At 43.3% G+C, this 26,814-nt stretch overlaps 1 protein-coding gene across 21 annotated transcripts in view; it reads right to left on the bottom strand.

Annotated features, from left to right (window-relative positions):
- tcf7l2 (transcription factor 7 like 2) overlaps nucleotides 1–26,814 on the bottom strand; it is a 119,040-nt gene that overhangs the window by 15,963 nt on the left and 76,263 nt on the right. For all 21 annotated transcript variants that reach the window (XR_014875817.1, XM_085171073.1, XM_085171075.1 and 18 more), the window contains one exon: nucleotides 1,843–1,975. Coding sequence is in view for 20 of the 21 variants with exons in the window: in XM_085171073.1 (XP_085027199.1) it covers nucleotides 1,843–1,975 (133 nt within the window). In the remaining variant the exon portion in view is untranslated. The remainder of the gene's footprint in view (nucleotides 1–1,842; nucleotides 1,976–26,814) is intronic.

The raw sequence follows: 26,814 nt of genomic DNA, 5'->3' as shown, positions 1-26,814 counted from the left end.
ATGCTACCAGAAGTACAACGCAGTGACGATCAAACCCCAATATCCGATCATCAGTCTCCATTCATTGAAGTGATCCTCAGATTTAGCATAAAACAAGCAGCAAATTTTGTTTTTCACCCACCGACGGTGACAAAGATATCCAATTTAAGGACAGCTCTTTTTGAGGGCATCGCCGAGCAATCACAGCATCCACGGTGTTGCCTTTACTCTCTGTGGCAGCTGACAGGCGAAGGAGCTGCATCGACAAGCTGCCCCGAACGAATGCCTTGAAAAGGTCTCGTACACAGCCGGCTGTAAAAATAACTTTCTCTCTCATGACAAACTTGAAACAGGGAACACTAGACAAGTGTAAAAGCGTGGCAGGGAGGGGTTTATGTGCAGCAGACCAGGAACTGGGGGACATTTTTTCTTTCTTTCTTTTTTTGGCTGGCTGATGTGCGTTTCTTCCACACAGCTTGCTTTTGCCATCCAGCTGATGCTTCAGGTATTTTGGCCTGTGGTAACAAAGCCAACGTAAACCCAGATGAATCTTCATAGATTAAAGACGTTGGCTTCTGCTGGTGTTTGTTCCCAGCTGATTTAGCTCATCCAGGATCTGACTCTTGAGGAATTATGGTACGTATGGACGCTTTTTCCCAAAGCAGAAAACTTTTCTTGGGAGTACAGTTATACCAAAAGCGAGTTCTATTAAAAAAAAAAAAGAAAGCCTGTGGTAAATTATCCCATCGCCACCCAGCGCTCAAGACCTAATATAGCTCATTAATTAATTAAACACTGTGCCCAATTAAGCAGCCCCATTAAGCACTACATTAAACAGCAGCTGGCACATTATTTCCCCTTTGTAAGGGCCATCATAATAAGGGAACATTATTACCTAAAACACTAAGTGAATCCACCAGAGACCTCTGAAAAGCATGAAATTATTCAGCACACTGGAAATGCATTAACCTGAAAGGACGGGCTGAATGACAGTTAGCAAAATTAAGTGCTGGGTCAAGATGCTCGTGGAAATGAATGAAATTGCCTTAAAAAAAAAAGGTGCGCTGAATGAATGTAGGAGACTGAATTGTGGGTATAAACATGGACACTGACTGCAGGATCAACAGGCTATAAAGCAGGCGTGGAGAAAACCTGTAAAAGTCTGTGTAAATCTTTCATACTGAGGAGTTTTGTGCACTTAGTTGAAAACTGTGTGCTTGCTGGTCTTTAAAAGTAAAGAGCTCCCACTACAGTGGCAGTATTATTTTGAGCATTGGCAATTAGAGCGGTGGCTGTTTACTGAATTCCACGTTTAACGAGAAGTTTACGAGGCACTCTGCAAGGTTGTTGTTCTGAAATGTAAGGCCCCTTTTTTTTTTTTACCTTCCTCAATCAAAACCAAACAATTTTAGTGAGCATGATAGCTGAATCAATCAGAAACAGATTAGAGCAGCAGTTTTCAATAAGAAGCACTTGAGCTGACCTTGTCCTACATTAAGTATCTTGTAAACAGTGCTAGTCATGTTTATGAAGTCATCAAATGAGCAATTAATGGATAAAATAAGCTTCTTTTTTTTTTGTTTCATTCCTTTTCACATTACCTGCATTGAACGTGTGACAAGAACACGTCTACATACTGTTCAAAGAGCTGTGGTTCCTTATCAAAGAAGAGAAGCTTATGTGTTTTTTCACCCCTTGAGACTTATTCTTAATTTGTTCGGAACATAATTGGGTTTTCGGGAGGTTCATCCTGTTGCTTTTGGAAAACAAGTGCACTTAATTCTGAAGGTGTTTTGAGCAGAAATCAAACACGCCCGTCTCCGCACGCCAGTTAAACTTGTGTGAAAACACTCCGGACCGTACCTGTTTTGGGATCCACGTCTGTCTGTAGGTGAGGTGGGGGGTTCCCCGGTGTGAAGTGTTCATTGCTGTAGGTGATCAGAGGCGTGAGAGGGTGCACATGGTGGGGGTGCTGTACCACTGGAACCTTATTAGACTGAGAGACAAGAGAGAGGAGGAGGATACAGAGAAAGATAGATGGACAGCGATAAAGAAAGAGGAAAGGAGGGGAGAGAGAAAAAAAAAAAAGACGAGGATGTTAATATTTGGGATGTGAGTTAAAGATTGCAGGCGCCTGCCATAGAGTTACAACTTGAAAGTTCTCCAAAGAAGAGCTATCAAATTCTGGGTATACTCAAGGCGCCAAACCACCAAACCACAGTGAAAATAGCATGGTTTGTAATTAAAAACACTTCTGTGGTGTCACTCTGGAATTCGGTAACACAATCTAAGAGGCTTGTGGGGTTGCCTGTTCACATTTGAGTTTGATGTATGATGAGGCACTTTTAACCACGGTTGTAAGTGAAGTAATCGATCATCTGTAAACCACAAAAATCAAGGGAGCGCGCGCGTATATCCACAGTCATTAGCAGCTCTCCGCTCAGCTCTCGAGCCTCCTTCTGCTATCCCCTTCCCTCTATCTATTCCCCCAGGGCCCCAGTTCATGGAGGGTATGGGTGTATTGTAATAAAAGGGTTAGGAGAGAAGAGGTGGGGCCGTAAATCCATTTCTGCATTTTTGCCAAATTAGTTTTAGCTATGTAATCTTCTCTTTGTGCTTCTAAGTGGCGCAGGCCCCCTTTTTTTTTTTCAATTACCCAAAGATTACAGTTGAGCTTTAGGGGTGTGCTGCCGTGGGCCCCTGTGTTAACCGGAGCTCAGCCCCCCTCTCATCAGGCCAGGGCTGGGGACAGACTAATACACACAGTCCCCAACCACAAGATAACCAGATTAGAGCTCTGCTGTAGATTAGGCTGGTGGCAGAGGCTGCTCTCGCCTCTTTACCCACACATCCTTATCCTGCCCTCAGCAGTCAAAGAAGCAGCACTAATCAGGCTTATCATAACATGGATGATATGTTCAGGGGGAGAGGAGTGAGACACCAAGCTGCTTGCGTGCGTATGTGTGTGTTCAGTCTGCTCTCTCGTAGGCCACACACCCTCATTAGTGACTTTAACCCATGCAAGAAAGAAAGAAAAAAAAAGCTCCACTGTGGCACATTTCCAAAAGACTTTGAAAAACATTAATGGGACTAGATGTTGGCAGGGGAGGAGGAGGAGTGTGTGTGTGTGTGGGGGGGGGATACATGCATAAGATACACAGCTGCCCAGTGCTCATTGACAATACAAATGCAAAGCTACGGGCCCAGGGCAAGACAAATGTGAGCAGAGATTAATGCTGCAAACTAATCATCCGCCCAGTCTGTTTGAGGCTGAAGTTAATATCGTGTCTGTGTGAGAGCCCGATGCACCAACAGCCCATTCAGAGTCCCGTGCTAAATTTTCACTGGGTAGTTAAAGCTGTCTATCTGCATGGTCGGTACAAGCATGGCCATCTAGACCTCTATTCTATAATGGCAATGCTGGGGGAGTGGGAAGAGTGTGTGTGGAAGAGGGGTGGGGGGCATTCCCTATTGCCGTGGTCCCAATGAAAGATTAATGAACCCCAGCAGAACTCCAGGGAGGCAGAGAGAGACTCCTGGGACTCATTCACAGCCCTGAGCTGAAAAGGCTAGGGATGGGAAAAGGGAGAGAGGGTTTGGGGCGGGTGTGTGTGTTTGTGTGTCAGGGTTGGAGGGGTGGATAGATGGAATGGGATTCGTTAAAAAGAAACACAAACGAAGGCACTCATTGTTGCTTAGGGAATCCTTATCTGATCTGCACACCCAGAATACAGGGATGAAAAAAAGGTGGAAAAAACAATCGTGATAGAGGTTACGGCAGCTGCTGAATGTGGCCGATGAGTCGGCAGCTGAATGCTAGAAGACGGCCTCGGTCGCTCCCTCTCTCCCTCTTTTTGTCCCCCCATCCCCACCACCTCATCGCTCACCTCCTAACCTCCTCCTTCACGTCTCTCCGCTCCTCCCTCGGGTAATGATGTGAAAGAATGTTGTCAATTCTTCAACTCTCTGCGCTGAAAAAGCTTTAGTGGCCATTTAAATGAGTTCTTTTGTCCAGGGACCCCGGCCATTGAGAAGACAGTTCAAAATGCCCATCCACTGAGTCCACATTTAGACAGAGGGTGTTAGAGAGGGTGTGTATGGGACTAAGAGGGAGGGAGAGAAGTAGAGGGCAGACGATTTACATCACAGTCACTTGTGGTATAAGAGTGTCCTCATTTTTTTTTCCTGAAAAGCTCAGAGTGATGCAAATAGCAGTAGGCTGAACTGCCTGCTGGAGGTGGAAAACGTGAAGCCAGAAAAAGGACACTGTAACATAAACTCAAGTTTTGGTGTTTGTTGCAAGACTTTAAAGGTAGGTCCTTTAAAAGAAGCCTTTACAGTTTGAGGACTCAAGAATTGGTCAAACTAGCCCCCACTGTGTTATCTACATCCTGCTTACATCAATCAGTCAGCTGATATCGACCTTCTTCCATCAGCTAAGACGCACACTCTGCATTTTTTGCAATCATCATAACTTCCTGCTGACGTCAAGACAGTACCCGGTGGTCCCTTGCGGAAAAGAGGCCCAGCACCTGCCCTGTGGCCCACTGTGGGACAATGCAAGGCCCAGGACTCGTCTAGCAAGCTGCTGGGTGCTTGAGCCGCACAGGGCCCACACAGGGAAACAAAAAGCAGGCGACGTGGGAGGCTTTACTCTCCCTGCTCCACAAAAGCCAGGGGTAAAAAGAAAAGAACATTTCCTGCCCCTACACCCCCGCTGACTCGCATCCTTCCCACCACCTATGTCGTGAAAATAAACAAATATAGCAGGAGACGGACGCGCCGCTCTGCAGATGTGACGAGCTGATTCGCGAGCTCGAGAAAGAGATTTCGCATTCAAAACCACCTGAAGTAAAATTTAAGGGCACCCTCTTGTGCGAACATCAGTGAGCACGTTTACTCTTTCCACATCCAGGACACAGATATGGCACCTGCTGCTGAAATCCACCCAGCAGACACAAACAGAAGCAGCAGTTGTTGGCGTTTGATTGTGTTATTAAAATCGCCTCGGCTCTTTTTTTCATTCTGATCCGCTCCTCTTTCTTCCAGATGTGAGGTTAAAATGCTCACAGGAAGCCTGCATGTTTTAATAGGGTCATAATCAGCCTCTTCCTGCAAATTCAATCCATTTCAGCAAGTGCATAAATAAAAACTATATATAATATATATAGTAGCTGGTAACTTCCATCAGTGAAAAGCCTTTCAGATGTCAGACCTTTTGGAAGGGAGAAGGGGTACAGGAGAAGTCAGGGGGGGATAAAGTGACAGCAGGACAGAGTAAGACAAAGGGAGGGAGACAGAGAGGTGGAGGCCAGACAGGAAAAAGCTGTTGGCCTTGCATTTCCGCCTGGTGGGACCTTGCAGGGCCAATTTGAGCCCTAAATGTGAAGGTGGCGACCTTGTGGGCCCAGTGGGTGGCTGGGCAGGGGGCTAGAGCCTCTGTCTCCCTGCTTCATGTCATGATATGATGAGTTGTCACAACAGCTTGCAGGGCGCTAATGAGCTGTAGTGAGGCCGGGGCAGGGAAGGGAGACCGGGAAGAGAGGGGTGAGGGATGTGGGGATGACAGTGGCGTGATGGATTGGGGTCCTCCAAATTCCAAAGCAAGCAGAAAAAGCTGCCAGAGCACACTGCCTCTCCCAGAACATGCAAGTGGCCGGAATCCAAATCACATGGAGTGACACCATACAGAAAACAACACAACAGCAATAGTGGGAAGCTGGGGGGGGGGGGTTCGGGGAGGGGGGGGGGGTGAATGTGTGTGTGCGCATGATTTGATATAAAGCAAAACAAAACAAAAAAAAAGAAACAAAGTACAAACGGTGCTGCCACTAATCTAATCATCTGGTATCAATCGATGCTGTCCTGCTGAAATCTGTTTACACAGAATTAGTTTTCCTTTGGGAGGCATAGAGTGCCCCCTCCAGGCTACAGATATTAATCTCTAAGCAAACGCCATATCATACCAATGAATGTTCAAACACACACACACACACACGCTAGTCCTCGTAGCACTCAGCCAAATCAATCCTCAGATTCAAGCAGACAATCTAAAGGAATACTTAGAGATTAGCAGTGATGGAATATGAAATGCTCTGACAAATTACAGGCTTATCAAAGCCATGACCTTCCAGGATAACATGCTGATTAAAACTCTGCTACATTTCAAAAATAATAATTTTTTGGTTAATCAGAAGAAGAAGCAGGAGAAGAAGAAGAAGAAAACTCCTCAAAATATTAAGAACCTGGGGATTGTAAAGGGGGGGGGGGGGTGATTTAAAAAGCAGATATGGAGGTGTTGATCAGTTTTCTCTTGCAGAGAAGATGCGTCTCCGAGGGCAAGAGGCTCCCGAGACCACAGTATATTTAAAAGTTAATCTATTCACTTTGCTGCAGTGACATGCTGACTGCTTGATCAGAGCGCTGAACAAAAATATTATGTGGGCCAGAGCCTTTGCTCCCCTTCCTCCTGCTCTCTTCACTAACACTCAAGTCATTCGTCATCATTTATTTTTTTCCTTCTGCTTCCCATCTTTGATAGTCGGCACATCAAATAGAATCGCAGAAAGGACATGTTCTGATATGTCACAGATAAATAAAACTGCGCACAAATAGCTTAAATATGAAGTGGTATTTTGGTAGAGCTGTTGTATTCTGTGAAGACAAATCATCCTCTTAGACACACGTGTGTTCAAGCTTTTTTCCCCCTCTTCCTTTTCAGTGTAAACAGCCTCTTGAACTCACATACCTGAGTTAAAGGAGGCTTCTCTGAGAGGTGATATTGTATGACGGCGTTAAGAGCCAGACTGAACTGTGCCTTTTGAAATGCAATCAGTCCCTAAGAATTTCATCAGAAAGCCGAGCAATTAGAATCTGAATTGAATGGCAACATTAACAAAAGAATATGTTAATCTGTGAGGTTGCCCCAAATCTTATTTTACATTTCACAGCTAAGACATGAGTTTGATCAAATATTATCAAGTAAATAATTCTCCTCTTGAGAGAATCACGTCTATTGCCTTTTTAATTAATTTAAGCACATTGTTTATAACGTTTATTATGTGGGCTTTAAAGTTATGCTCACAAGTGTGTGGCAAAAAACAAATAAATAAATAAAAATATTTGGGATACTGGTCTTGGATCAAGCTCAGGCATGCACATACACAAGCACACAAACACGCACGAGTTTTCAAAGTATTTCTAACAGGCTTTTAAAAAAAAATCAAGTGACCACCACTCTCTCAGCCCCCCTCCCCCCCCACTCCCCTCCTCCCTTTCCCCTCACCTATCTACAACCGGCCTGCACCACAACAGCTACCTGTCAAAGCAATGTTAAAACCCTTCAGTGGTAAGAAAAAGCAGAGACAGTGAAGAAGCAGGGGAGCAGCGTTACTCACCCAGCTGCTCAGATTGAGGTGCCAGCAGCCCACCTGCTGGAGGAGAGAGAGCCCGGGGCCTAGGACTCCTGCCTTGGCTCCCGTCTCCTCCGGCCCGGCTGGAGCTCCATCCCGCGGGTACATGACCCCCTCAGTTCCACCCCCACCCCCACCCCTGCCTTCTCCTCCTCCTCCTCCTTCTTCTTCCACCTGGCCCCCCCCCCCCCAGCTCCTCCTTCCCCGTCTACGCCGGGGAAAAGCCCTCTCACTTTCCTTGGCCGCTCCTCTCCTTCACTTCTTCTCTTCCTCCTTTGTCTGTTCCTGTCTTGACTCCTTCCTCCACTGTGTGCGAGTGTATTGCCGGGCATATGTGGCGCGAGCGTGCATATGTGTTTGTCGTCCCCCCTCGCTTTGCGTTTGGTGCCGCAGCCAGCTGACCATTGTTCCCTCAGGTTTTTGACATTAGAGTGCGTGTGTCTCCTGACGTGTCTAGAGAAGGCTCAGGGTCTGAGGCCTAGTTTCCCCCCCATAAACACACAGTCACCAAAACCTCTCCACCCATCCACCCACCCACCCACATCTGCCTGCTCAAAAAAAGGAGGAAAAAAAAGAGGAAAGAAAATCCCCCAAAATCCTTCACTCTAACCACAGAAGCACTTGCTCTTTGCGGCCAGCAGTCTCCTCTTCTTTGTCAGAGAAAGTTTTGATGCCGGTGACAAGAAGTATAAGAAGTGAAAGCCAGAATGTGGACAGAGAGAAGGAAAAATTACTCTGAGCAGTTGTTCAGCACTGCAGTAGTCTTCCCACTAGCTATACTCCAGAAAAAAATACTCAAACACACACACACACATACATATACACACAAAATCAGTTATTACCCAAATCCCTGCTGTACGTTGGGTCTGTGTATGTGTTTCTTAAGAGTATGTGTGTGTATGTGTGTGGGCTCTGCTGTGCCTCCAGGATGCCCAGAGACGAACTGGCAGCTTGAAAAGCTTTGGCTACAAGGTAAAGCGAGCAAAGCGAGAGATGGAGACAAAGAGGAGAGAGAGAGCAGGAGAGAGAGAGAGATAGAAAGTGGGAAAAAAAAAAGGAACAAGACACAACAACATCCACAAAGGGAGGGCAGGCTCAGCAAAGTGTGGCCAACAGTCACTTTATCTGTGTGATGCTGACAGTCCCCTCTTCATGCCCACTTTCCAGGGGAGAAACCAAGGAGAGGGAGAGAAAGTCTTCACTCTGACACAGACGTGGCACCTTTCGTTGCAATCTTTCTCCTTTTTTTTGGTTCCTGTCCTCTACCCCGCTCTACTTTTTTTTCCTCTAAACAATACCTTAGAGTGGAGAACAATTCTTCTTTTAACCCCCCTCCTCCCTCCTTCCAACTCAATTCAAGGTTCATGTGAACAAGGCCTCGAGCCCCTCCTCACTGCCCTCTCTTCCCTGTTCTCCTTTTTCTCTGCAACTATTTCACCTTCAAGACCATTATTCTTCTGAATACTGAAACCAAACAATAAGCTTTGTGTGGTCAAGATTCCCCCCCCCCGAGCAATTCAAAAGATGTGCCATCCACTGCAGAAATAGACGAGATGTATTTAAAAGGGAAATCCTTCTAACGAGACTTTTCATTTATTATTTAAAAAAAGAAAATAAAAACGTTCCAGAATTTTGCAATGCTGTTTGTTCGCTTTATTTATTTAGTTTTGGGTGTAGCAATAAAATAATAAATAAAAAAAAATGAAATATCCAAAAATATTTTGTTCATCCTAACATGACTGAGAAAATAAGAGAAGAGGAAATATAAAAAAAAAAGTTTAGTAAACTGAGAAGAAACAAAAAAATTCTACATGTTGAGGAAAATTTCTTTTTCAGTGCAACAAATTAATTATTTAAAGTAATAAGTCAGGCTATCACACTTTTTAAAGAGATTTTAAATTTTGCGTTCTATAATAATAATTAAGCTTGCCTTATTTTAATTATCTAACCACCTGAACCTGAATAAGAACCATGACAAATTAAATATTTATAGAATAAATGTCACATTTATTCAATTTTTTTAACATGACCTAAATAAGAATATCAATAAAAATAAATAAAAATAAAGTTTAACTACAGTGAGAAAATTTTTATGTAGAAACAAGCAATAATTTCTTTTTTGGAAGTGAGGTCAGAGAAATGAAAACACAAATGTTTCTCATTACAGCATTTTTTTTTTGTTTTTTTTTTCTTAATACAACAGAGACTTTGTTTTCCTCAAAATACACTCTCGCTTTCTTTTCCTCCTGCACTCGCTCAGCCTCTCTGCCGCTGTTAGGACTCTGCTCTTCCCTTGGCCTGCAGCAGGCAGTCCTGAGGCCCTTAAAGCCAAAACAAAGCCCTGGGAATGTCCTTTACACAACTTGAACAATAGCGCCGGGGCTCCAGCTTGACAAGTAAAAGAGCTCCGACAAGGCGGTGGCTAATTGCCTGCCCTCCCTCCATTCAGCCGCCCCGCCACACTCCTGCCATCTCCTTTTGTCCCACGTGCACTTTCTTAAGTAAACTGCCAGTTTGCCAGCAAGTGATGGACAGCTCCCAATCATTCAGGCACAATGGCATCAACGCCACAACACAAGAGAGCACAGGGAGGATAAAAAAAACTTTTAAAAACCCTCTTTTTTATATTCGACCGTCTAAGATGTTCGCACGAGACCGAAAAGTGTGCGAGGAGAAAAAAAGAAAAGAAAAAGAATGACGGACAAAAAGTTTTACAAAACAAGGAAATGAAACAACCTATGACCTTAGCAGTTCATTGTTTTCTCTGATAAATCACAACAATCGGAGGCAAAATGCACAAGCACCAACTTCAAAGTCCTCAGCAATTACTATAATAATTACAGTATAATTATGATATTTCCAAAAAATTCTATTTGAGTAAAAACAATTGAAATTCTTTTAAACACACAAAACCAAATTAAATATTGACTCTGATTTTTTTTTAATATTACCAGAAGAACGAGAACAGCAGATGTGAGCGATGATCAGATTTACTTAAATTAAAACGTCAATAAAATATATATTTTAAAACTGATTCGATACGAATAACAGCATGCATGAATTAAAACGTAAAATAGCAGCATTTTATTTTTTAAAGCACACAATAAATAAGAATCGTATTTGGTTTTGATGTGTTAGAATAATGCACCCCTGTCAGGCTGTCAGGACAAAGCAATCAAACAGTGCCTTTCATTATCCAAATTGTCAATCTGTCACTTAGCAACATAAGTGTTATAAATTGCCAAACGGAGCACAGAAAAATATCCACGGATAGATTCAACCAAAACATGATATTTAAAGTCAAACAAGCACCAGAAAATTAAGCACAGCTGTAATTAAAATGTTGAAAAGTCTTACCATTTAAAAGAGCTGTATTTGAGATGCTGCTCGGTTCCTGGTTAAAACAAGCATGCTGGCACTCATGGTAGTGCACAGACTCCAAGCAGACTCCCACCACCATGTCAGCCACTAATCCACTGGGGGGCAGCACCTCATCTACGGCAGCCCCTCGCTAAAGCCCGATGGGTTAAGCCGATAAGACAGCGGCCGGAGGACCGGGCGACAGCCAAGGTAATGCTGGAGCGAATTTAGGACGGCAGCCCTTCGGGTCCCAGAGCGGGGGGAAAGGACCGTGAGCGAGCGGCCAGAGCTGGCTGTTCACTTTCAGCCACCTCACGCATTCAAACGCACACTCAGAGGCTGCGCTGCTCTTCTCCGCGTCTGTCCGGGACTCCCTCTTTACCCCTTGCCCATCTTCATATCCCCCCTAATAAGCTCTTTTGTGTCCATCTCTCTTTCTTTGATAAGTTGAAAGAACAACAAAAAGAGGGCGAGAAAGAAAAGCTTTCATTCAGCTTGCTTGGAAGACATAAAGGTAGTGGAGTGCCGTCTATAGGAGTTGCCCTAACTTGGCTAAACTCAAGCAGCGGGGTGTCTCTCGTCATGTCATTAATCCCCAAAACTAGCCACGCTCCATTCACTGCTAGTCACACTAAATTAAATGCAAAATCAAAAACACAAACGCCGGGCAGAAGAAGTGTCAGAAAAAGGGGGAAAAAAGCCTAGAGAAAGCTTTCCGATCCAGGGCAAAGGGTGTGTGGTGTTGCAGCCACGTTGCCCCTAAGTCCTGCCCGTCGGTAGCCCCAATTTTTGATGTAGGAAGCCCCGGGAAGAAAAAAAAAACAGTCTCACAAAAGACAAAAAAACAGACATTTATCACCAAAAGAGCCTGTCACTGTAGTACAGCTTTTGCACCTCCAACTCTCCTGCCTGAACTCTCTTAAGACAACTGAGGGGGGAAAAGGAGCCCCAACTCCAAAGTCAAACCTGCCAGACAACAAGGCAACAACAGTAGTTAAAACAATACCCAAAAATACAAATAAATGGATACAAGCTGTGGACAGTTTTCAGGAGAGCTGGCAATAGTAAATTCAACCCGGCCAACTGGTGGCTTGAAGAGAGGAAGCCCACTCTTAAAGCCGTGATCCGACCATCCGCTATACCACCGCTGTGAGCCTTTTAACCACAGCAGAAAAAAAATTACTATTGATCTTCAAATGGCGATAATTGAAAAGATCAAAAAGATTAAACAAAAAGAAAAAGAGAGAAAAATCAAGAATGTGCTGACTTACCATGTTGTGCTCCTTTTTTGTTGCAAGATTTTGTTTAAATAAAAAAAAAATATTTGCTCAAAGATGCAGCATTGGAGGTGTCAAATTTTTGTAGCCGTCTCTTGATCGTATTACTTCCACAGTCCTGGTTTCCAATGCGTCTGAACTTTTTCCCTTTCTCTTTTATTTTGTTTGTGGTACCTAGCCTTTTTTTCCCCCTGCTTAAGACTTTAAAAGCCTTCAGCTCAGTAAAGCAGCACAAATTATCTTGCCACCTTGCTCAGCTCTGATGCTTTGGCCGCTAACTTTGGAAGGCCCTTTACTACTGCATCAAAATTAGCATTGTCAAAGCAGTTAATGAATATTAATATTGTATTTGTCATTGGAGCTGGCCCATTGCTGAACTCCAAGTCATCCATCAGGGACAAGATTAAGCACACAATTATTTCTGACTGACAGGGACCAAATCTGGAAGATTTTTTTTTCCCCTCCAACAATTTAAAGAAAAAGACACAACATCATCTTAAGGTACCTCCCATGAGACGAGACAAGATTAATACACTTTTAATGAAGCAAGATTTCATGGTGCACGAACAGCAGGAACCTCGAGAAAAAAAAGGAGAGAGGAATATAGAAATATTTCGTCTCAATTTCTACAATCATTTAAGCACTGGATTTATAAATTACAACTAATTTTGATGACAGGAGACAAAATTTTACCTCAAAGATTTATATATTTTTTGGAATGAAAAACATTTGTTCTCTCAGGTATCTTTATTAATACATAAAAGCTGGATTTCACTTTTTTTTTCTTTTGATCATAGAAAAAAATAAGACGTGCGTGCGCTTCAGAGTGAGCGTCGCTGGAGATAAATTTAACATGAAACAATAATTAAAACACAGGACCTCCGGCTCTCTCGGCAGAGCCCGGCGGATCGCCGACCGCTGAGGACCACACAGGCAGCCTGCATCAGCACCACCCGCTGCACCAGCTCCATCCCGGAGCTTTCTCCCCTGCTTCGCCGCCCGCTTTCCACTGAAACGGCATCACAACCAGCAACTACGGCTCCTGGCACAATTTTCCAAACCTTCATCGAATGTGTGACAATTCCTATTATTATCTGAATAATAATAATAATGCTGGTTTCATTTCTCTAATGAAAATCCTCATCGGAATTGTTTAGTAAATTTAAAGCTCTCGTTGAAATATTTACCTCAACAAATATCACTGCTACTAACACGTGTCTAGAAAAATTAAGCAGATGACGCATCATCTTCTTTACTCCTCTGTATCCAAAGTACCTTTTGCATGATTTAAAAAAAAATACAAAACACTTTTCTTAGTATTGTAAATGTTGAACCACACCATGCCCAGCTTTCCCAGCAGCATCCTTCCTTTCCCAACAATTATCTGATTACTCTTCTCTTTTCAATCATTTCAATCGGGGGAACAGACAAATTCTTACCGGGTCCAATTAAAACTTATTTTCTGTTACTTTCTGTCGTCTGAAGAACACAACCACAAAATAAAGCGAAAAGGCACAGACGCAGTCGCACAAAAAAATGGCAGATGTGGGGCACTAATGCCAGCAGCCCAGTGAATTGGTGTGAGTGTAGGGGTCAAGCTGCGGGCTCACCTTGGAGCGCCGAGCCCCTGCCGACCACCCTGCCGGCTACCTAATACCATTAGTAACCCTTAGATGAACATACTAAATTGGCCTTTTGTTCTCCAGGAGCTGATCCGGCCTCACCAACTCACTGGTATCACGGCACCGAATGCAGATGGTGCTGGTTTTCTCTGAGATGAATAGCGCGCTTAAGAAAGCGCGGCTTCATCCCGAATCGCCCAATCTCTAAAAGCCGTCGGCGCAGCATTATCTTATTTTATTGTATTTTTTAAATGATGTCGCTTTTAAAAAAAACTGGAAATAATTCTTTCGATTTTTCTTTTTTACCAGTTTATTTACTTTTAAATCTGAACTCTAACTAAATGTGTGTCATACATATAATTTAGTATAAAAATGTGAAACTCTTAATTTGCAAGATCTTTCAATGTTTGATTTCACCAGCTAAAAATTGTAAATGTAATCAAATTAGGAAGCTAACCTAGTATAAAAAAAAAATCTAATTAATTGTGGGTTTAAATAATTATCTCAATTAAAAACGTATCGCTAAAAATATCAAAGAATCAAAATTTCAAATGTGCATCACTAATAAATCATTTCAAATTAAAAACATAAGAAATTTAGATGTTAAACATACATCTCTTTAAATTCAAATAAGTGCAAGGAAGGGAATGACTCCAATTTAAATTACAATTAATAAAACAATCTTTTCATTGTTGTGACAAGGGCACAGACACTGATTAAGTGTTCACACAAGGCCGTCTATGAAAACAGGCACCGAACGCTGCGAATTAATTCAAGTTGAGAGCCTAAAACAGGTCCAATCTAGGTGAGGAGGAGAGAAGGGAAGGGAGAGACGAAAGTGAGCGGAGCAGCCAGCTCTGTGGCCCAGCGTGATCACATCAGCGCTAGTATCAAATTAACTCTCTGACTTTGAAATTTATTGATCTGCTATTAAGACACTAGTGAACTTGATGAAGTGAGTGCTGTAGGTGACTCTGGGACTTCAAAGTGTTGCACCAGCCACATAAAACAAGCCACTTTGATCCCCGCTCCGCTCCTCGGATCTGGAGAGGGGGCTTCAGAGGAACCCCCAATTCTGCTCTCCCCTCTTCTCCCACTCATCCCGGGCCCGGGCTGCGGCTCGCTCTTTCCCTTTCCACATCTGTTGATGCCCCAAGAACCGGCAAAGCACCGCTGGCACACAGTGTTCAATCGCACCAATGGAGAACGCAGTAGTGCACAGTGGTGCAGACAGATGTTTTTTCTGATTCACTGAGAAATCATAATAAAGCAACACACACACGCACACACACACGAACACCAAAAAATGCAATACGATGTCAAAACAACAACTAGACTAAGGCGGCCATCTAAGCGCAATGGCATTAAAATTCAGTGTCGATAAGAAGGGGATTCTTCATGCCAAATACGGCATGTAATAAGGTCGACGATGAGAGAGACAATGCAGAGTGGAAGATAGCAGTACTATTGTGTGGTGAATACATCCCCCTCTTCGCTTAAGGCAAGTCTTCCCACTACATTAAATATTGTGTGCTGCCAATCACACCTGCCTTTTTTTTCATTTTGTGCCACTGGGTGGAGGTAGTAGTTAATGTTTTCAACATGCACTCTTATCACTACAATATACCGAAGCAGACACAAACCACAGCCGGCCCACAGAACACCACCTCCTCTCCACAAACTAAAAACATTACAGGACAAAATACAGGAAATAAATACGAAAAAAAGCAACAACTAAATAAAATCCTATTTGTTTCCTCTCATCATTTTGCAGCAAAACAGCCTACAAAACTTAGGTTTGCCCTCCACTGAGCTGCTAACTTAGCGGGACCGAGTAAAATAAATATTAACGGCTAAATTAATCATCGGCAGGACAGTGTTTGCACTCAAGCTCCAGTGCTCAAAGGCAGGGGTGTGTATGTGTATGTGTATGTGTATGTGTGCGCTTGCGCGCAAGTGTGTCTGCACTTGGAGTGCCGGGGCTAAGCTGCGTCTGTTTAATTAAGAGGGGTAAAACAGATGACAAATGCGAGACAGTTAAACATTTAATGTGTGCTTATCTCCCCCCTCATTTATTTAGTTGGGAGAGATTCAGAGTGGGTGGCGTTTAAGAGTGATGTGCCGGCGAAACGCTGGCGGAATTAGAACGCAGCCCCGTGCGTCGCGAGAAGTCAGCAAGCAGCACGCAGCCATTTCCTGACAATTGTTTTGACGTTTTGCAACTTAATTCTGTTTGATGGGAAAGAAAGGGATTAGGTAATAAATCAAATAAACACAAATATGGATTCTGCTACACAGCTGTTTCTGAAAAGCAAAAAAAGAAAAAAGAAAAAAGGAGGACAATGTAAATGACAGCGTCACTCGATTATGGATAAAGTATTTTTAGCATCATTGCCTAAATTGTCAAAACAAACCATGCAATTAAAAATGCAACTATATCAAAGGCCTAGTTTCTCCTTCATTTCACCTGACAAAGACTTAATTTTTTTTTTCTGGTTGATCCCCATTGTGTATCTCGTACTGATGCACATTGCCTAGAGTCAATGTCAAATCCCAGCTCCAAAAGTCCCGCAAAAAATACAGAACGAACAGTGCCCGCGGCACACACATTCCTTTTACTCAACCCACTTGCAATATCTCACCCAAAGTTACCGTTTCCACTGTGACAACGTTAAACTGAAAAACAAAAAAATATTACATACCTAGAATATATACTCTACCTATACTGTGTGCGTGTATTTATGTAATATATAGCGTCTGTTTATCACAGTATGTTAAAGAAGGGAAGACAGAAAAAGAGAAAGAGATAAAATGGGGTGGAAGGGGTGGTGGGAGAGAGAATGGAAAGCTAAAAAAGCACAAAAAAAAGAGAAAGTGAGAGAGAAAAAGAAGAAAAGGAGGAGGAGGTGGAGGAGAAAAAAAGCACTGTGCCAAAAGCATATATAAGAGAAACCTTCACCAATTAGTGGGGAGAAACGGGAGAGGGAGCTGCCGCGGCGTCGGCACTCAAAGAGCCAGGCCTCGCGGCGAAGCTGTCATGTCGGCAGGATTGATCAACAGGCCTGCTATTTCTAATGGCATGTTGTCATGAAGCTGCAGCCATGGGGAGCCACCTGCCTCAGTCCTCGCACAGCACTCCGTGTGTATGTGTGTGTGCGCGCGCGGTGTGTATGCATGTGTGTTTATGTGCATGAAAGATGGTTTTGGGGGTATTTCAGCAGCCATGCCTATTCTGTGCCCATATATCTTTTACTAACAATTTGAAAACAGCCTGGAATCCTCCTCCCACTCTCTGGCAGTCTACCTTGCCTACCCCTGAAGGTGGAAGAAATGTGCCATCTTGGATCTTTCTTTATTCTCACACACAGCAAAGCCAAGCTGAGGTAAAATCCAAAACAATGAAAGACCACAACAATAAAAACAATAACAATAATAAAATAATAATCATAATAATAATAGATTAAATTAGTCTTTTTAATCTTCATAGGGAATAATTACTGTCCGACAAATATATTCGTCAGTTGTACGGTATGAAACACGACACTGCAAGTAAAGTTATCCTGTCTTTGATTAAAGCTCGTTTCCGTTTCATTAAGAAAACCCAACAACAATCTGTCTAAGAATAACCAGACAATGGAAGCCGACCCAGAAATAAATGCCGACCCAGAAAAAACGCAATCAAAAAACGAGAAAATTACTTTGTTGAAAAACGTCACGTTATCCCCGTTTTCAAACTGCTTCACCGGGCCAAACAAGCCCGCACTCGCTAACAATAAAAAAGTCAAATAAAAGTTACAGAACTTGAGAGTTCAAGGTAGCGCGGGCTACTTGGAGTGCGTGTCACGTACAGTTAACCTTTTTATCGGGCATGCCTGTGGTCTCATCAGTCGATGAAATTCTTTGCCCGCGGCGGTGGCTTAGCCGAGGGACATGGACCAATAGAAAAATATTTCATTGTGTTAGCATTTCAAATGGCGAGTGGAGGGTGGAGAGGAGGGCATTTGGAGGGGCGGTGGGGGAAGTCGCTCGAACCGATCGTTGCCAGTGGAATTAATTGCCTATTCTGAGAATAATGTCCCTTAACCACGATTCTCGGAGGGCCGAACGCTAGCAGAGGCCACTTTTTTTTTGTTTGGTGTCTTCAAAAAGACGAGCGCTTAGGGGTACTGGCCGTATTAGGGGTTTAGCTCAGTCCCCTTCAGGCTGGGAAAAATAATCAGAAGCACTGAACCAAACTCAAGTAATCCGTACTCCAATTAAAAACGGCGAACCCATTACACTGAACATTAGCGCATCGACAAATAAAAACCTTAAAATTACGGCTAAATTGATTAAACTTTGCCAAATTCTGACAAATATTTGGAGTATTAGCGCAAATTCACTTTAGCGAGACAACACGAGAAATAAACCCTTCTCCGTTCGGCTATCAGCCAGTGCTCGATAAATGGCTCAAGATGGCGCGACCCCAGTGGTGCTTCTATCCTTTTATTTAAGGGGATTTAAGTTCAGGCTCGGCTACACATTGGCCAAGCATATGCAATGACCCTAACTGATATTGGTGCATCTTTTAGCCACATCTTAATCTAACCTTTATAAAGCTGTGCAGCTTTTCAGACTCAAAACAGCATTAAGAAGTAGCATTGTTTGGTGCGAGGAAAGAACAGCCCTGGGAGACGACGCCACAGAAAAGCTGGGGCAAGGAGCCCTCTGGAAAAGCAGCTGCTTATGCACTCCAATCAGTAGACAAACAAACCAAAACCCAACGGCTACGAAGGGAGGGGAAAAATTTATTTTTTTTCTTTTTTCTTTTTTTTTTTGAAGACAGGGCATCCCAAATGCTACCTCCCTCCACATCGACCTCTACGGGCCCATTCGCGCTCGGTGTCAATTTCATCCCTCGGCAGATGGACGGACGAATTCGCAGCAGTCCCCATTACACGCCTCTCCTTCGCTCATTGTGAATTCAGTCAACGAAGTCAATCTTATTAACTTCCGCGCCGGTTCACTCATGACATTTTCTTCAATTTTCTCGCCAACATCAAAAACATCAATTAGCAGCTCGAAAATGGGAAGGAGCGAATGACAGAGTCCGATAACGCAGCGTTATTTGAAGCCGAGGGTAAATCTATTCTCCAGTTTTGAATGTGTTCATTACAATTGCGTTTTCAAAGAAGACCTCCAAATAGCAAAGAAATTAAATTTATCTCCTAGAAATGTCCAGAAATTGTTTTTTTTTTCTTCCCTTTCTTTTTTTTTTAATCCTGTGTCTATCTCTCAGCCTCAGTGGGTGACACAAAGCATTGTGGTTATACATTTTCTTTTTCTCATTAGAACAGATCACAACTCCCACAGAAGTTGAAACCCTATACTGTAACCTCTAGACTAACCCGTAGAAATTACTTTAAAAGGAGTCCAACATTTCTTTGGGAAGAAAAAAGAAGGCGATAAAGTAGCCTGCCCGTGACCTACGGATCCAACAAAAATACTAGACGATAAATGCAGTATCTATTTTTTACCCTACAAGGGGAGCCATTATCAGATTAAAGGAATAAAACGCTTTACGGGGAAAAAACGCTAGGGCTTTTCTTTTGTATTTATCAGTTCTCAAAATCAATCTTCACACGAGCATTTATCATTTAATTTACACGGCACCATTTAAAATGTGCTATTACATTTTGTTTGTCCTGCAGCAACATTGTCACACGAATTCTGCAGTTATATTCATCTATGCCAAAAAAATTATAAAATTAGATTTTTAAATATTTTTGATATATCCAGAAGTATCTTTAAATAAATCTTAAAATCGCTGTTTATTAATAAAACAATTTTTATCATGACATTTAAGAATGCATCATCTAATTATTAACAACAATAATAATAATAATAAAATTAAAGAATATTTTTTTAATAAAATAGCATAATTACGTAAGTAACATTTGCATTTTTTATAAACTATATTTTAAAATAGACTTACATTGAATAAATGTAATAAATTTCGATTAAAAAAAACAAACGAAAAAACAAACAAATCACAACCATTTTATCCACAGCCTCATTGATCATTTCCTGCTACTCCACAGCACAGTTACATCAAAATGTGAAATACAAACCTACACATTAATGAAGAAGCTCTCTCATGGCTCAACTCCTCTGCCTCCCATCACTGATGAACATGTAACTCAATAAACCTCGGCCGGTAACCTTTAAGTAAAAGGCTATTTTTTTGCCGATATCCAAACATTGTCAGACGGCTTCCTCATGCTTGAGTTACATCTCCGAGGGGGTGAACAAAAGCAACTTTAGTGGCTGTGGAAAGACACTCGCAATGCGAGGGGGGGAGCGGGCCGGTTGCTTACGGAGATGTGCGTATCACGTTCCTCCGGCCCATTGATTTCTGATCTTTTGACATTATTTAGTAGCTTTTTATTTTCTTGCCCGTCTTTTATTCCATGTCATAAAAGACATAAATGTCCAAACAAGTGATGTTGGGAATATCTACTATCTGTCAGAAGAGTAGGCTTTTCCCGGCATTAAAGCGACCGAATGCTCTGACGCAGTGCCGAGAATCGGCGGGATGAAAATATCACTCTTTGTAATGGAGGCTAATCAGATTTCGGATGCCGTTTGCCTTCTAGCTAAAAGGAGATGGAAACGCTTGGAGCAATAGGGCTGTAACCAGTATATTTAAGAGTTCATCGCAATCCTGACCTCGACACAAAAGGCCTTGCGTTTGTTTTCTCACACTTAAACTGGTATGTATGGCCAAGAAAAACGGGACGCGGAGTCAAAATTTTAATTTATTCCAAATGTCATTTTAATCTTTATTTCTGTTCTACATAGAAATGGCTGAAGCGGCGAAGCCGGCATGCAGAACGCAGAGGAAAACGAGCCGATGCATCTGTAACACGGCTGTCGGCTGAATGTTGAACACACAGTAGTGATCAGTTCCATTAAGCGGGGATTTGATCATCTCCCCCGTGCGCTTTCACAGCCCGGCTTCAGATTAGATCACTGTGAAAATGGTCAAATGGTGTGTTTATCTCTCTGTAATTATTTTGATGCAGATGACAGAGATTGGTTGTTTGCATGTGGTTAGATGAGTGTGCACAGTGTGAGCCAAGGCATGCACACACACTCTCAGGCAGGCACGCGAGCGTGGAAAGAGCTGAATGGGTACTCTCAATGCCATTAACCCATTAGATAATTTCAACAAAGGCCTGAGAATAATGTTTTATGTGCAAGGGGGAAAAAAATTAATGTTCTTGCTGGGCAACACAAATGGACTTTCAATGAGATCGAAAGCGAAATCCTCGGACAACAATGGCGTGTGTTGAGCTAAGCTTAAACATGTAACCGCTGTGGTAAAAACACTATCTTACCTTGACAGAAGTAAAAAATATTTCGTTGCACCCCTAAAAACAAATCAAAGCAGACTACGTGCTTTCATAGGAACACATCTTGCAGAAAAACAGCAGGGAAATGTGTAATATCGTCAGTCAGTAATGATGTTATGTCTAAAGTTTAAGTTCTCTCTTGGCACCAGCATAATTGAGGCACAGCTGATCTCCACTGTGTGAAGAGGACGTTTTTGTCCTCCCAGCCTCCGCTGCACTCAGGATGCCCCCTCTGCCTCGCTGTGACCTTGAGCGAAACAGCCTTAATCCTGAAGGGTAATTTTAAGATCTATTGCACACTTCCGAGGCTGATAATTACATTCAGATTTTTTATGAGATCATGAGCGTGATCTTTCGGCTCGCCCTATAATCACCTCTATTTTCACTTCACTCAACTTAGGCTGTGTCACTAGATTACCGGCCCTTCGTATCTACCTTCCCAATTACTTTTAAGAGTTTTGGATGGACAAATTTGTGCTTTCATGTCCCGTGTTAGCAGATGAGTTGCTGCTTCTGGCCATGAAAGGAGAGTTTTTAATGAGCTGAGGTAAGGTTAATTGGTTCACTAAGATCCTCTGAGTCATGTGCCTCTATATGAAATGAAGTCCATTTCCTGGAGTTTCCCCCGGACGTGTTTAATAACAAACACTTCAGCCCAATTTTCATGTTCCAGGGTGCAGGGAGAAATACAGTGAAGCTTGGCGAAGGTCTGTGTGGAGGGGGTGGAGGTTGGTTGTTTTTAGTTGTGTTACTTGCCTATACTATTAACGCCATCGGTGTTTATGTTTCTTCTGAGACCAGTGTGTAACTTAACGAATGCAATTATTGCTGTGTATTTCACAGATACCTAAAAGCTAAGTGCCAGCAAAATATTATTCTGCGGCTTCTTTTTAAAAAAAAAAAATCTGAAATCATATGAGGCTGCACACTGTACTTATTCACTGTGGTTGCTTGTCACATAGACCACAGTTGGGTTTCGCTTGGTTTTCTGTTCTCCAACAGTGTGTAAGAAGAGCTTTCATCTGTCGTCTAAGCTAATTCTGCTTTTATCTATGAGGTAATATCCCTAATATTCTTAACACGATGTTTACTGAGGCAATGCATGCTTGCACATCTCAATATTTGCAACCATAAACTGCAAACAGTCTCAAACTCTGGCATTCAGCCTTGACTGTGGTTAAGAAAAAACACTCAACTTTTTGCATCTGTCAGGCTTGCACCAATGCCAGTGTTTAAAATAAACAACCTTGGGGAAACTATGGTTGCATTTATTGGGTTTTTGTTGTTATTTATTTGATCTTTTGTGCCAGAAGAAACACAATCTTTAAACATTTAGTCAGCATGTAATTGATAAGACACAAGAATATGCTACTGATAAATATAATGCTATTTGGCAGTGAATGGGTTCAATATCAGCATCCCTGGCATGTACACATATCGAGTTTACCCTCAAAGTATGCAGCAGTTTCAATTTGGACTCCCCTTCCCCACTCAAGCTCAGTTCCAGCTGCGTGCTTTTCTATCAGGTTTTTCACTCCAGTATGCAGGCTAGCTCAGAACATGATCGCTCCCATATGTGTTTGCTCATCACGGGACAATGAAACTGCATGAAGCTTCTGCTATTGTTATAACTTCCCAAACCATAAGGGTAAATTTGCAGCAACTCGCCTTCACTTCAGCGCAACGGAACCGCTGCACACGCGCACACACACATCACACCATTTCACTAATCTCCTGCAAATGACTGGGCCTTTCACTTGCTATTAGAAACTACATGATCTGAATCTGTCCAGACTAAAAGACCTTGTAATCAACCCTGGTGTAAATGTGTTAAGTTCAGTGTCTCGTTGAGGGGGGTTCAATGGTCCTGACAGTGTAATTACGGGTTGCCGCCACAACGCAGCGGCCAGCACACTCAGCGCTAATTCAATCCATCTTCATTTCCAAGAGCAACGCCCCTACCATTGATGGATAGTTATCATTAGAGAGTGACAAAGCACTGAAACAACTGAGGCGTGAGCAGCAAAGTGCGTGTGTGCGTTTGTGTGCACACCGGCAGTGGAAGAGGTGTCCTCTCAGATACACACTGCTGCCCCAGACAGCAGGATTATATATTACAACAGAATGAATACAGAGAGATGGGATGGTGAAGAACTTTGGGTCAGGGAGCAGGGTTGCATCCTTCACACCCACACACACACACACACACACACACACACACACACACACACACACACAAATAAATAAATACACAGAATACCCGCACAGAGTATGTGTACGTGTTCACAAACACGCACAAACAGTTTGGCTCGCTGTGACCCCGACACACAGAGAGGCTATGGCTCAACTCACCAGCCTTTTATAGCATGCTGCTCACACTGCTCAGACTCACACACACACACACACTCATACAGGTCTGGGCACCGTCTGCAGCCAAACACTAAACCACAGGCTGTGATTGAGGCAGACTGGCCTGCTCCTCTATATTTTCAGTCTATATATTCAGTCCACCCTGGGCTGTATATCTTAATTATGTGCTCTACCTCTTTTCCTAAAAGAAGCGGTGATGGAGTCTGCCAGTCAGGCACTGGAGCAGCAGCAGGCCACTGAAATGAGGCCCTTCCAGTCTTTATGGGGCCTCCAGCTCAGCCACTGCATCATTACACGACTTTTAAGCTCTGGACAAAAACACAGTGGATGCCTTGTTCCCTGCGTCTTTCCTGGCGTAACGCTGCATAATAGAAGCGATCCTGTTTATGGCATTTTTTCGTCTCAAGCTGCACGCCTTCAAAACAAACTGGAACTCCGAAACTTTTCGGGAAGACTAACAGGCTGTGAAAGGCTGTAATGAGTAAATAGCTCAAAGGGTAGAAGGGGAACAAATAGCCAGAAGGATTTTAGCGCTGTGCTGTGCTCACTGATTTGTCTTTTCTCTCTTCGCGGGTTACAGCTTTAGGGTCGCTGCCGTCTAATACACACGCGCGTGCGCGCACACAGACACAGGTTAGGCTTTGCCGTTTCAATGACTCAATCGCATCTGGAGCTCTCCATCGATTGTGGTCAGTGACCCAGCAAAGGCCCATGTGGCGAGCGCCTTGCTCCACCTCTCCGAATCAGACCACATTCAGAAAGGAAATCAGTATCATGGCCGCCCTTGTCCATTAACCAGGAGGTGGTGCTACCGGGATGTAGAGCACTACTTCATCTTTTTGCTTACATAGCTGAAAGGCAGACAGGGATTTGTTTGGTAGGGGTTTTCATAATAGCGGGGATTTAAAAGGCTTTTCTGACACCTGGAGTTGTAGACACTTCCTCAAAGACACAGACGTACTCTGTTTTACTGTCGGTGTCGATTTAGCGGCAGAGAGCGCTGAGAGGTTCACAGTCAGGTGACGCTGCCTACTTGAATGCATAAGATTCTCAGACTTGTGATCTCTTGTTCAGTTGGCTCACCGAGAGGAATGAATGGCTTGCTGCATAGCTCCAAACTCGCATGCACGCACACCCACGCAATTAAATCTGATGCTTACTCATGCACATTGCTAATGTGCCATTAAACGCTCACATGCGCTGTGCATTTTATGCAGCGAGCTCTGGCGATCGGTACGCATAACATGGAGGCATGAGCTCAGCGGCCAATGTGCAGCCGCAGACTGGCTGGCCTGCTTGCAGACCCTGCAGTTTGTTTAGCAACACTCCTTTTGACGACGCCCGAAGGGTGCAATTAAGCCCAATTAGAGCCTGTCGGTTTTATTAAGAGGCGCAGACTGGCCAGGCTCGGGGGCAGTGAGGGGTAGGAGGGAGGAGGAGGAGGAGGAGGAGAGGGAGGAGGAGTCTGCAGCACCAAGCTATCGCTGCTCTTGAGAAACTAGGCAAGCACCACTGAGGGGAAACTGGTGTAAATACACTGTATGCCAACTAAACAGGACAGCTGTGGCAATTATGACTAACCCAGGTTGGACTTTTTTATAAAAAAAAAGCCAAGCACCGGATCAAGTCTGCTTCTGCAGGTAACCTCTGTTCAAATGCAGAGAGATTACCATTGTGATGGCGCACAAACGCCGCTTAGAAGCGCAATTTTATGATCAGAGAACCTGCAAGGATCAATGGATGACAAAACCAACTCATCTATAAATACTCACTGGCTACAGTGAATGCAGACATGTGTGGATGCAGATGTCACAAAGCATTTTCGGAAAGGGGTTGGGGGGGGGGGGGGGGGGGGGGGGGGGGGGGGCTGTGTAGTTATGCGATTCTGCCCTGATACATTAGTGTGGCAGTGAAAAGAGCAATACAGCTGGCTTGGAACAAAAACTGCAGCATCGCTTTCATCAGCAAATCAAAAAAAGAAGAAGAAGAAGAAGAACGCAAATGAATGTATCATTTTCTCCCCCCTCACAATTCCTTTTCCGTCGACCCCTCGACAGAGATGTTTACAGATAGCTATCATTCCCCCTCTTTTTCACATTTGTGCTTGGACATGTTTCAAAAGACCGGGCCTTTTCATCTCCCCTCTCGCTGTGAGGAAATTTGCTCCTTAATGGCTTTCAAAACAGGAAGCGCAGACAATAAAAAAAAAAGGAGAAGTGAGAAGAACGCTTCGCTCCCCGGTCACCCCCCACACCCACCCACCCCTCCTCCTTCAGTCGACGCATCCTTTGCGGGGCTGAGTGCTGCGGCACACTGCTGCTGTGCCAAGGTGCCAACTGTGCCAGTCACACTGACCTCCATCTGCAGGCAACTTGATACCATCTCTTCAACCGCCGCGTACTCCCACTGAATGGGTTTGCTCAGTCACAGTGAAGTCTGAATGGCATTCAAGGCTCAGGCTTGGAATTGTGTTTCAAGTTTGTGTGCTATTGTATTCTTTGTTCACAGCTGCTGTGTTACAAAAAAAAAAATCCTTTATCACAACTGAATACTAAAACGGTTGTACTGGAGGAATGCACACAGGAATACATTACTGCCAATGTGCAAATCATCCCACTATCAGGCAAATTAGAGACGATTTTTAAAAAAAAATTATTTATTTATTTTAAAACAAGTCTTTATCAATGACCCTCGGAAGAGTAAGGCTGAAATGCTACGGACCGGCTCAAATTACTACTTAAAGATGGTCTCTTGCCAAGTGCTAGCCTTACTATTTTTAATAGTATATGTAGGTGTCTGTTTACTCATGTTGTATTCATAATTCCGCCTCCTGCAGGGCATCCGTGTCCACTGAGTGCCCTTGAACATGCCATGAGTAGTCTTTCTGCGCCTCAACTAAAAAGAAACCTGAAAGACAGCTACACACGCTTCCGCACAGTTGGATAAAACAAACCTTAACCACACAACTCAACCTCACCAAAGAACTGGCTTTTTTTCAAAAGATGTTCAGAAGAGTGTTGTTGTTTTTTTTTCATTTTTTTTTATCTCCTCGTCTTTGCTTTTTCTCTCCCTGGGAAAAACAAATGCATCATTTTTCAGTTTAAAAAAAAAAAAAGAAAGAAAGAATCTTTACTCCCTCCTCTCCCTCCCATTGTGCCATTTCCGTGTATGGAAGTGTTCCCTCCCATTGATTTTCTCCCAGCCAAGGCCCTACCCAACACAAGCTGTTTCCTTGCTGGTGTCATCTCCTTGTGCCTTTCTCCTTTTAACTGTGCTTTACTCTTGGCATAATATACAACTGCCAAACTGGTGATAGGGAGGGAAGAGCAATGGGAGGAAAAGCCGATAAATGCACTCAAAAGTTTTGGCTATTGATTTCTTTTTGAAGCAGATAGGGAAT

Source organism: Neolamprologus multifasciatus, chromosome 8 (assembly GCF_963576455.1).
Source record: "Neolamprologus multifasciatus chromosome 8, fNeoMul1.2, whole genome shotgun sequence".
Lineage (NCBI taxonomy): Eukaryota > Metazoa > Chordata > Actinopteri > Cichliformes > Cichlidae > Neolamprologus > Neolamprologus multifasciatus.
The sequence above is the reverse complement of the archived record's forward strand: the minus strand, read 5'-3'. Positions and strand labels throughout refer to the sequence as shown.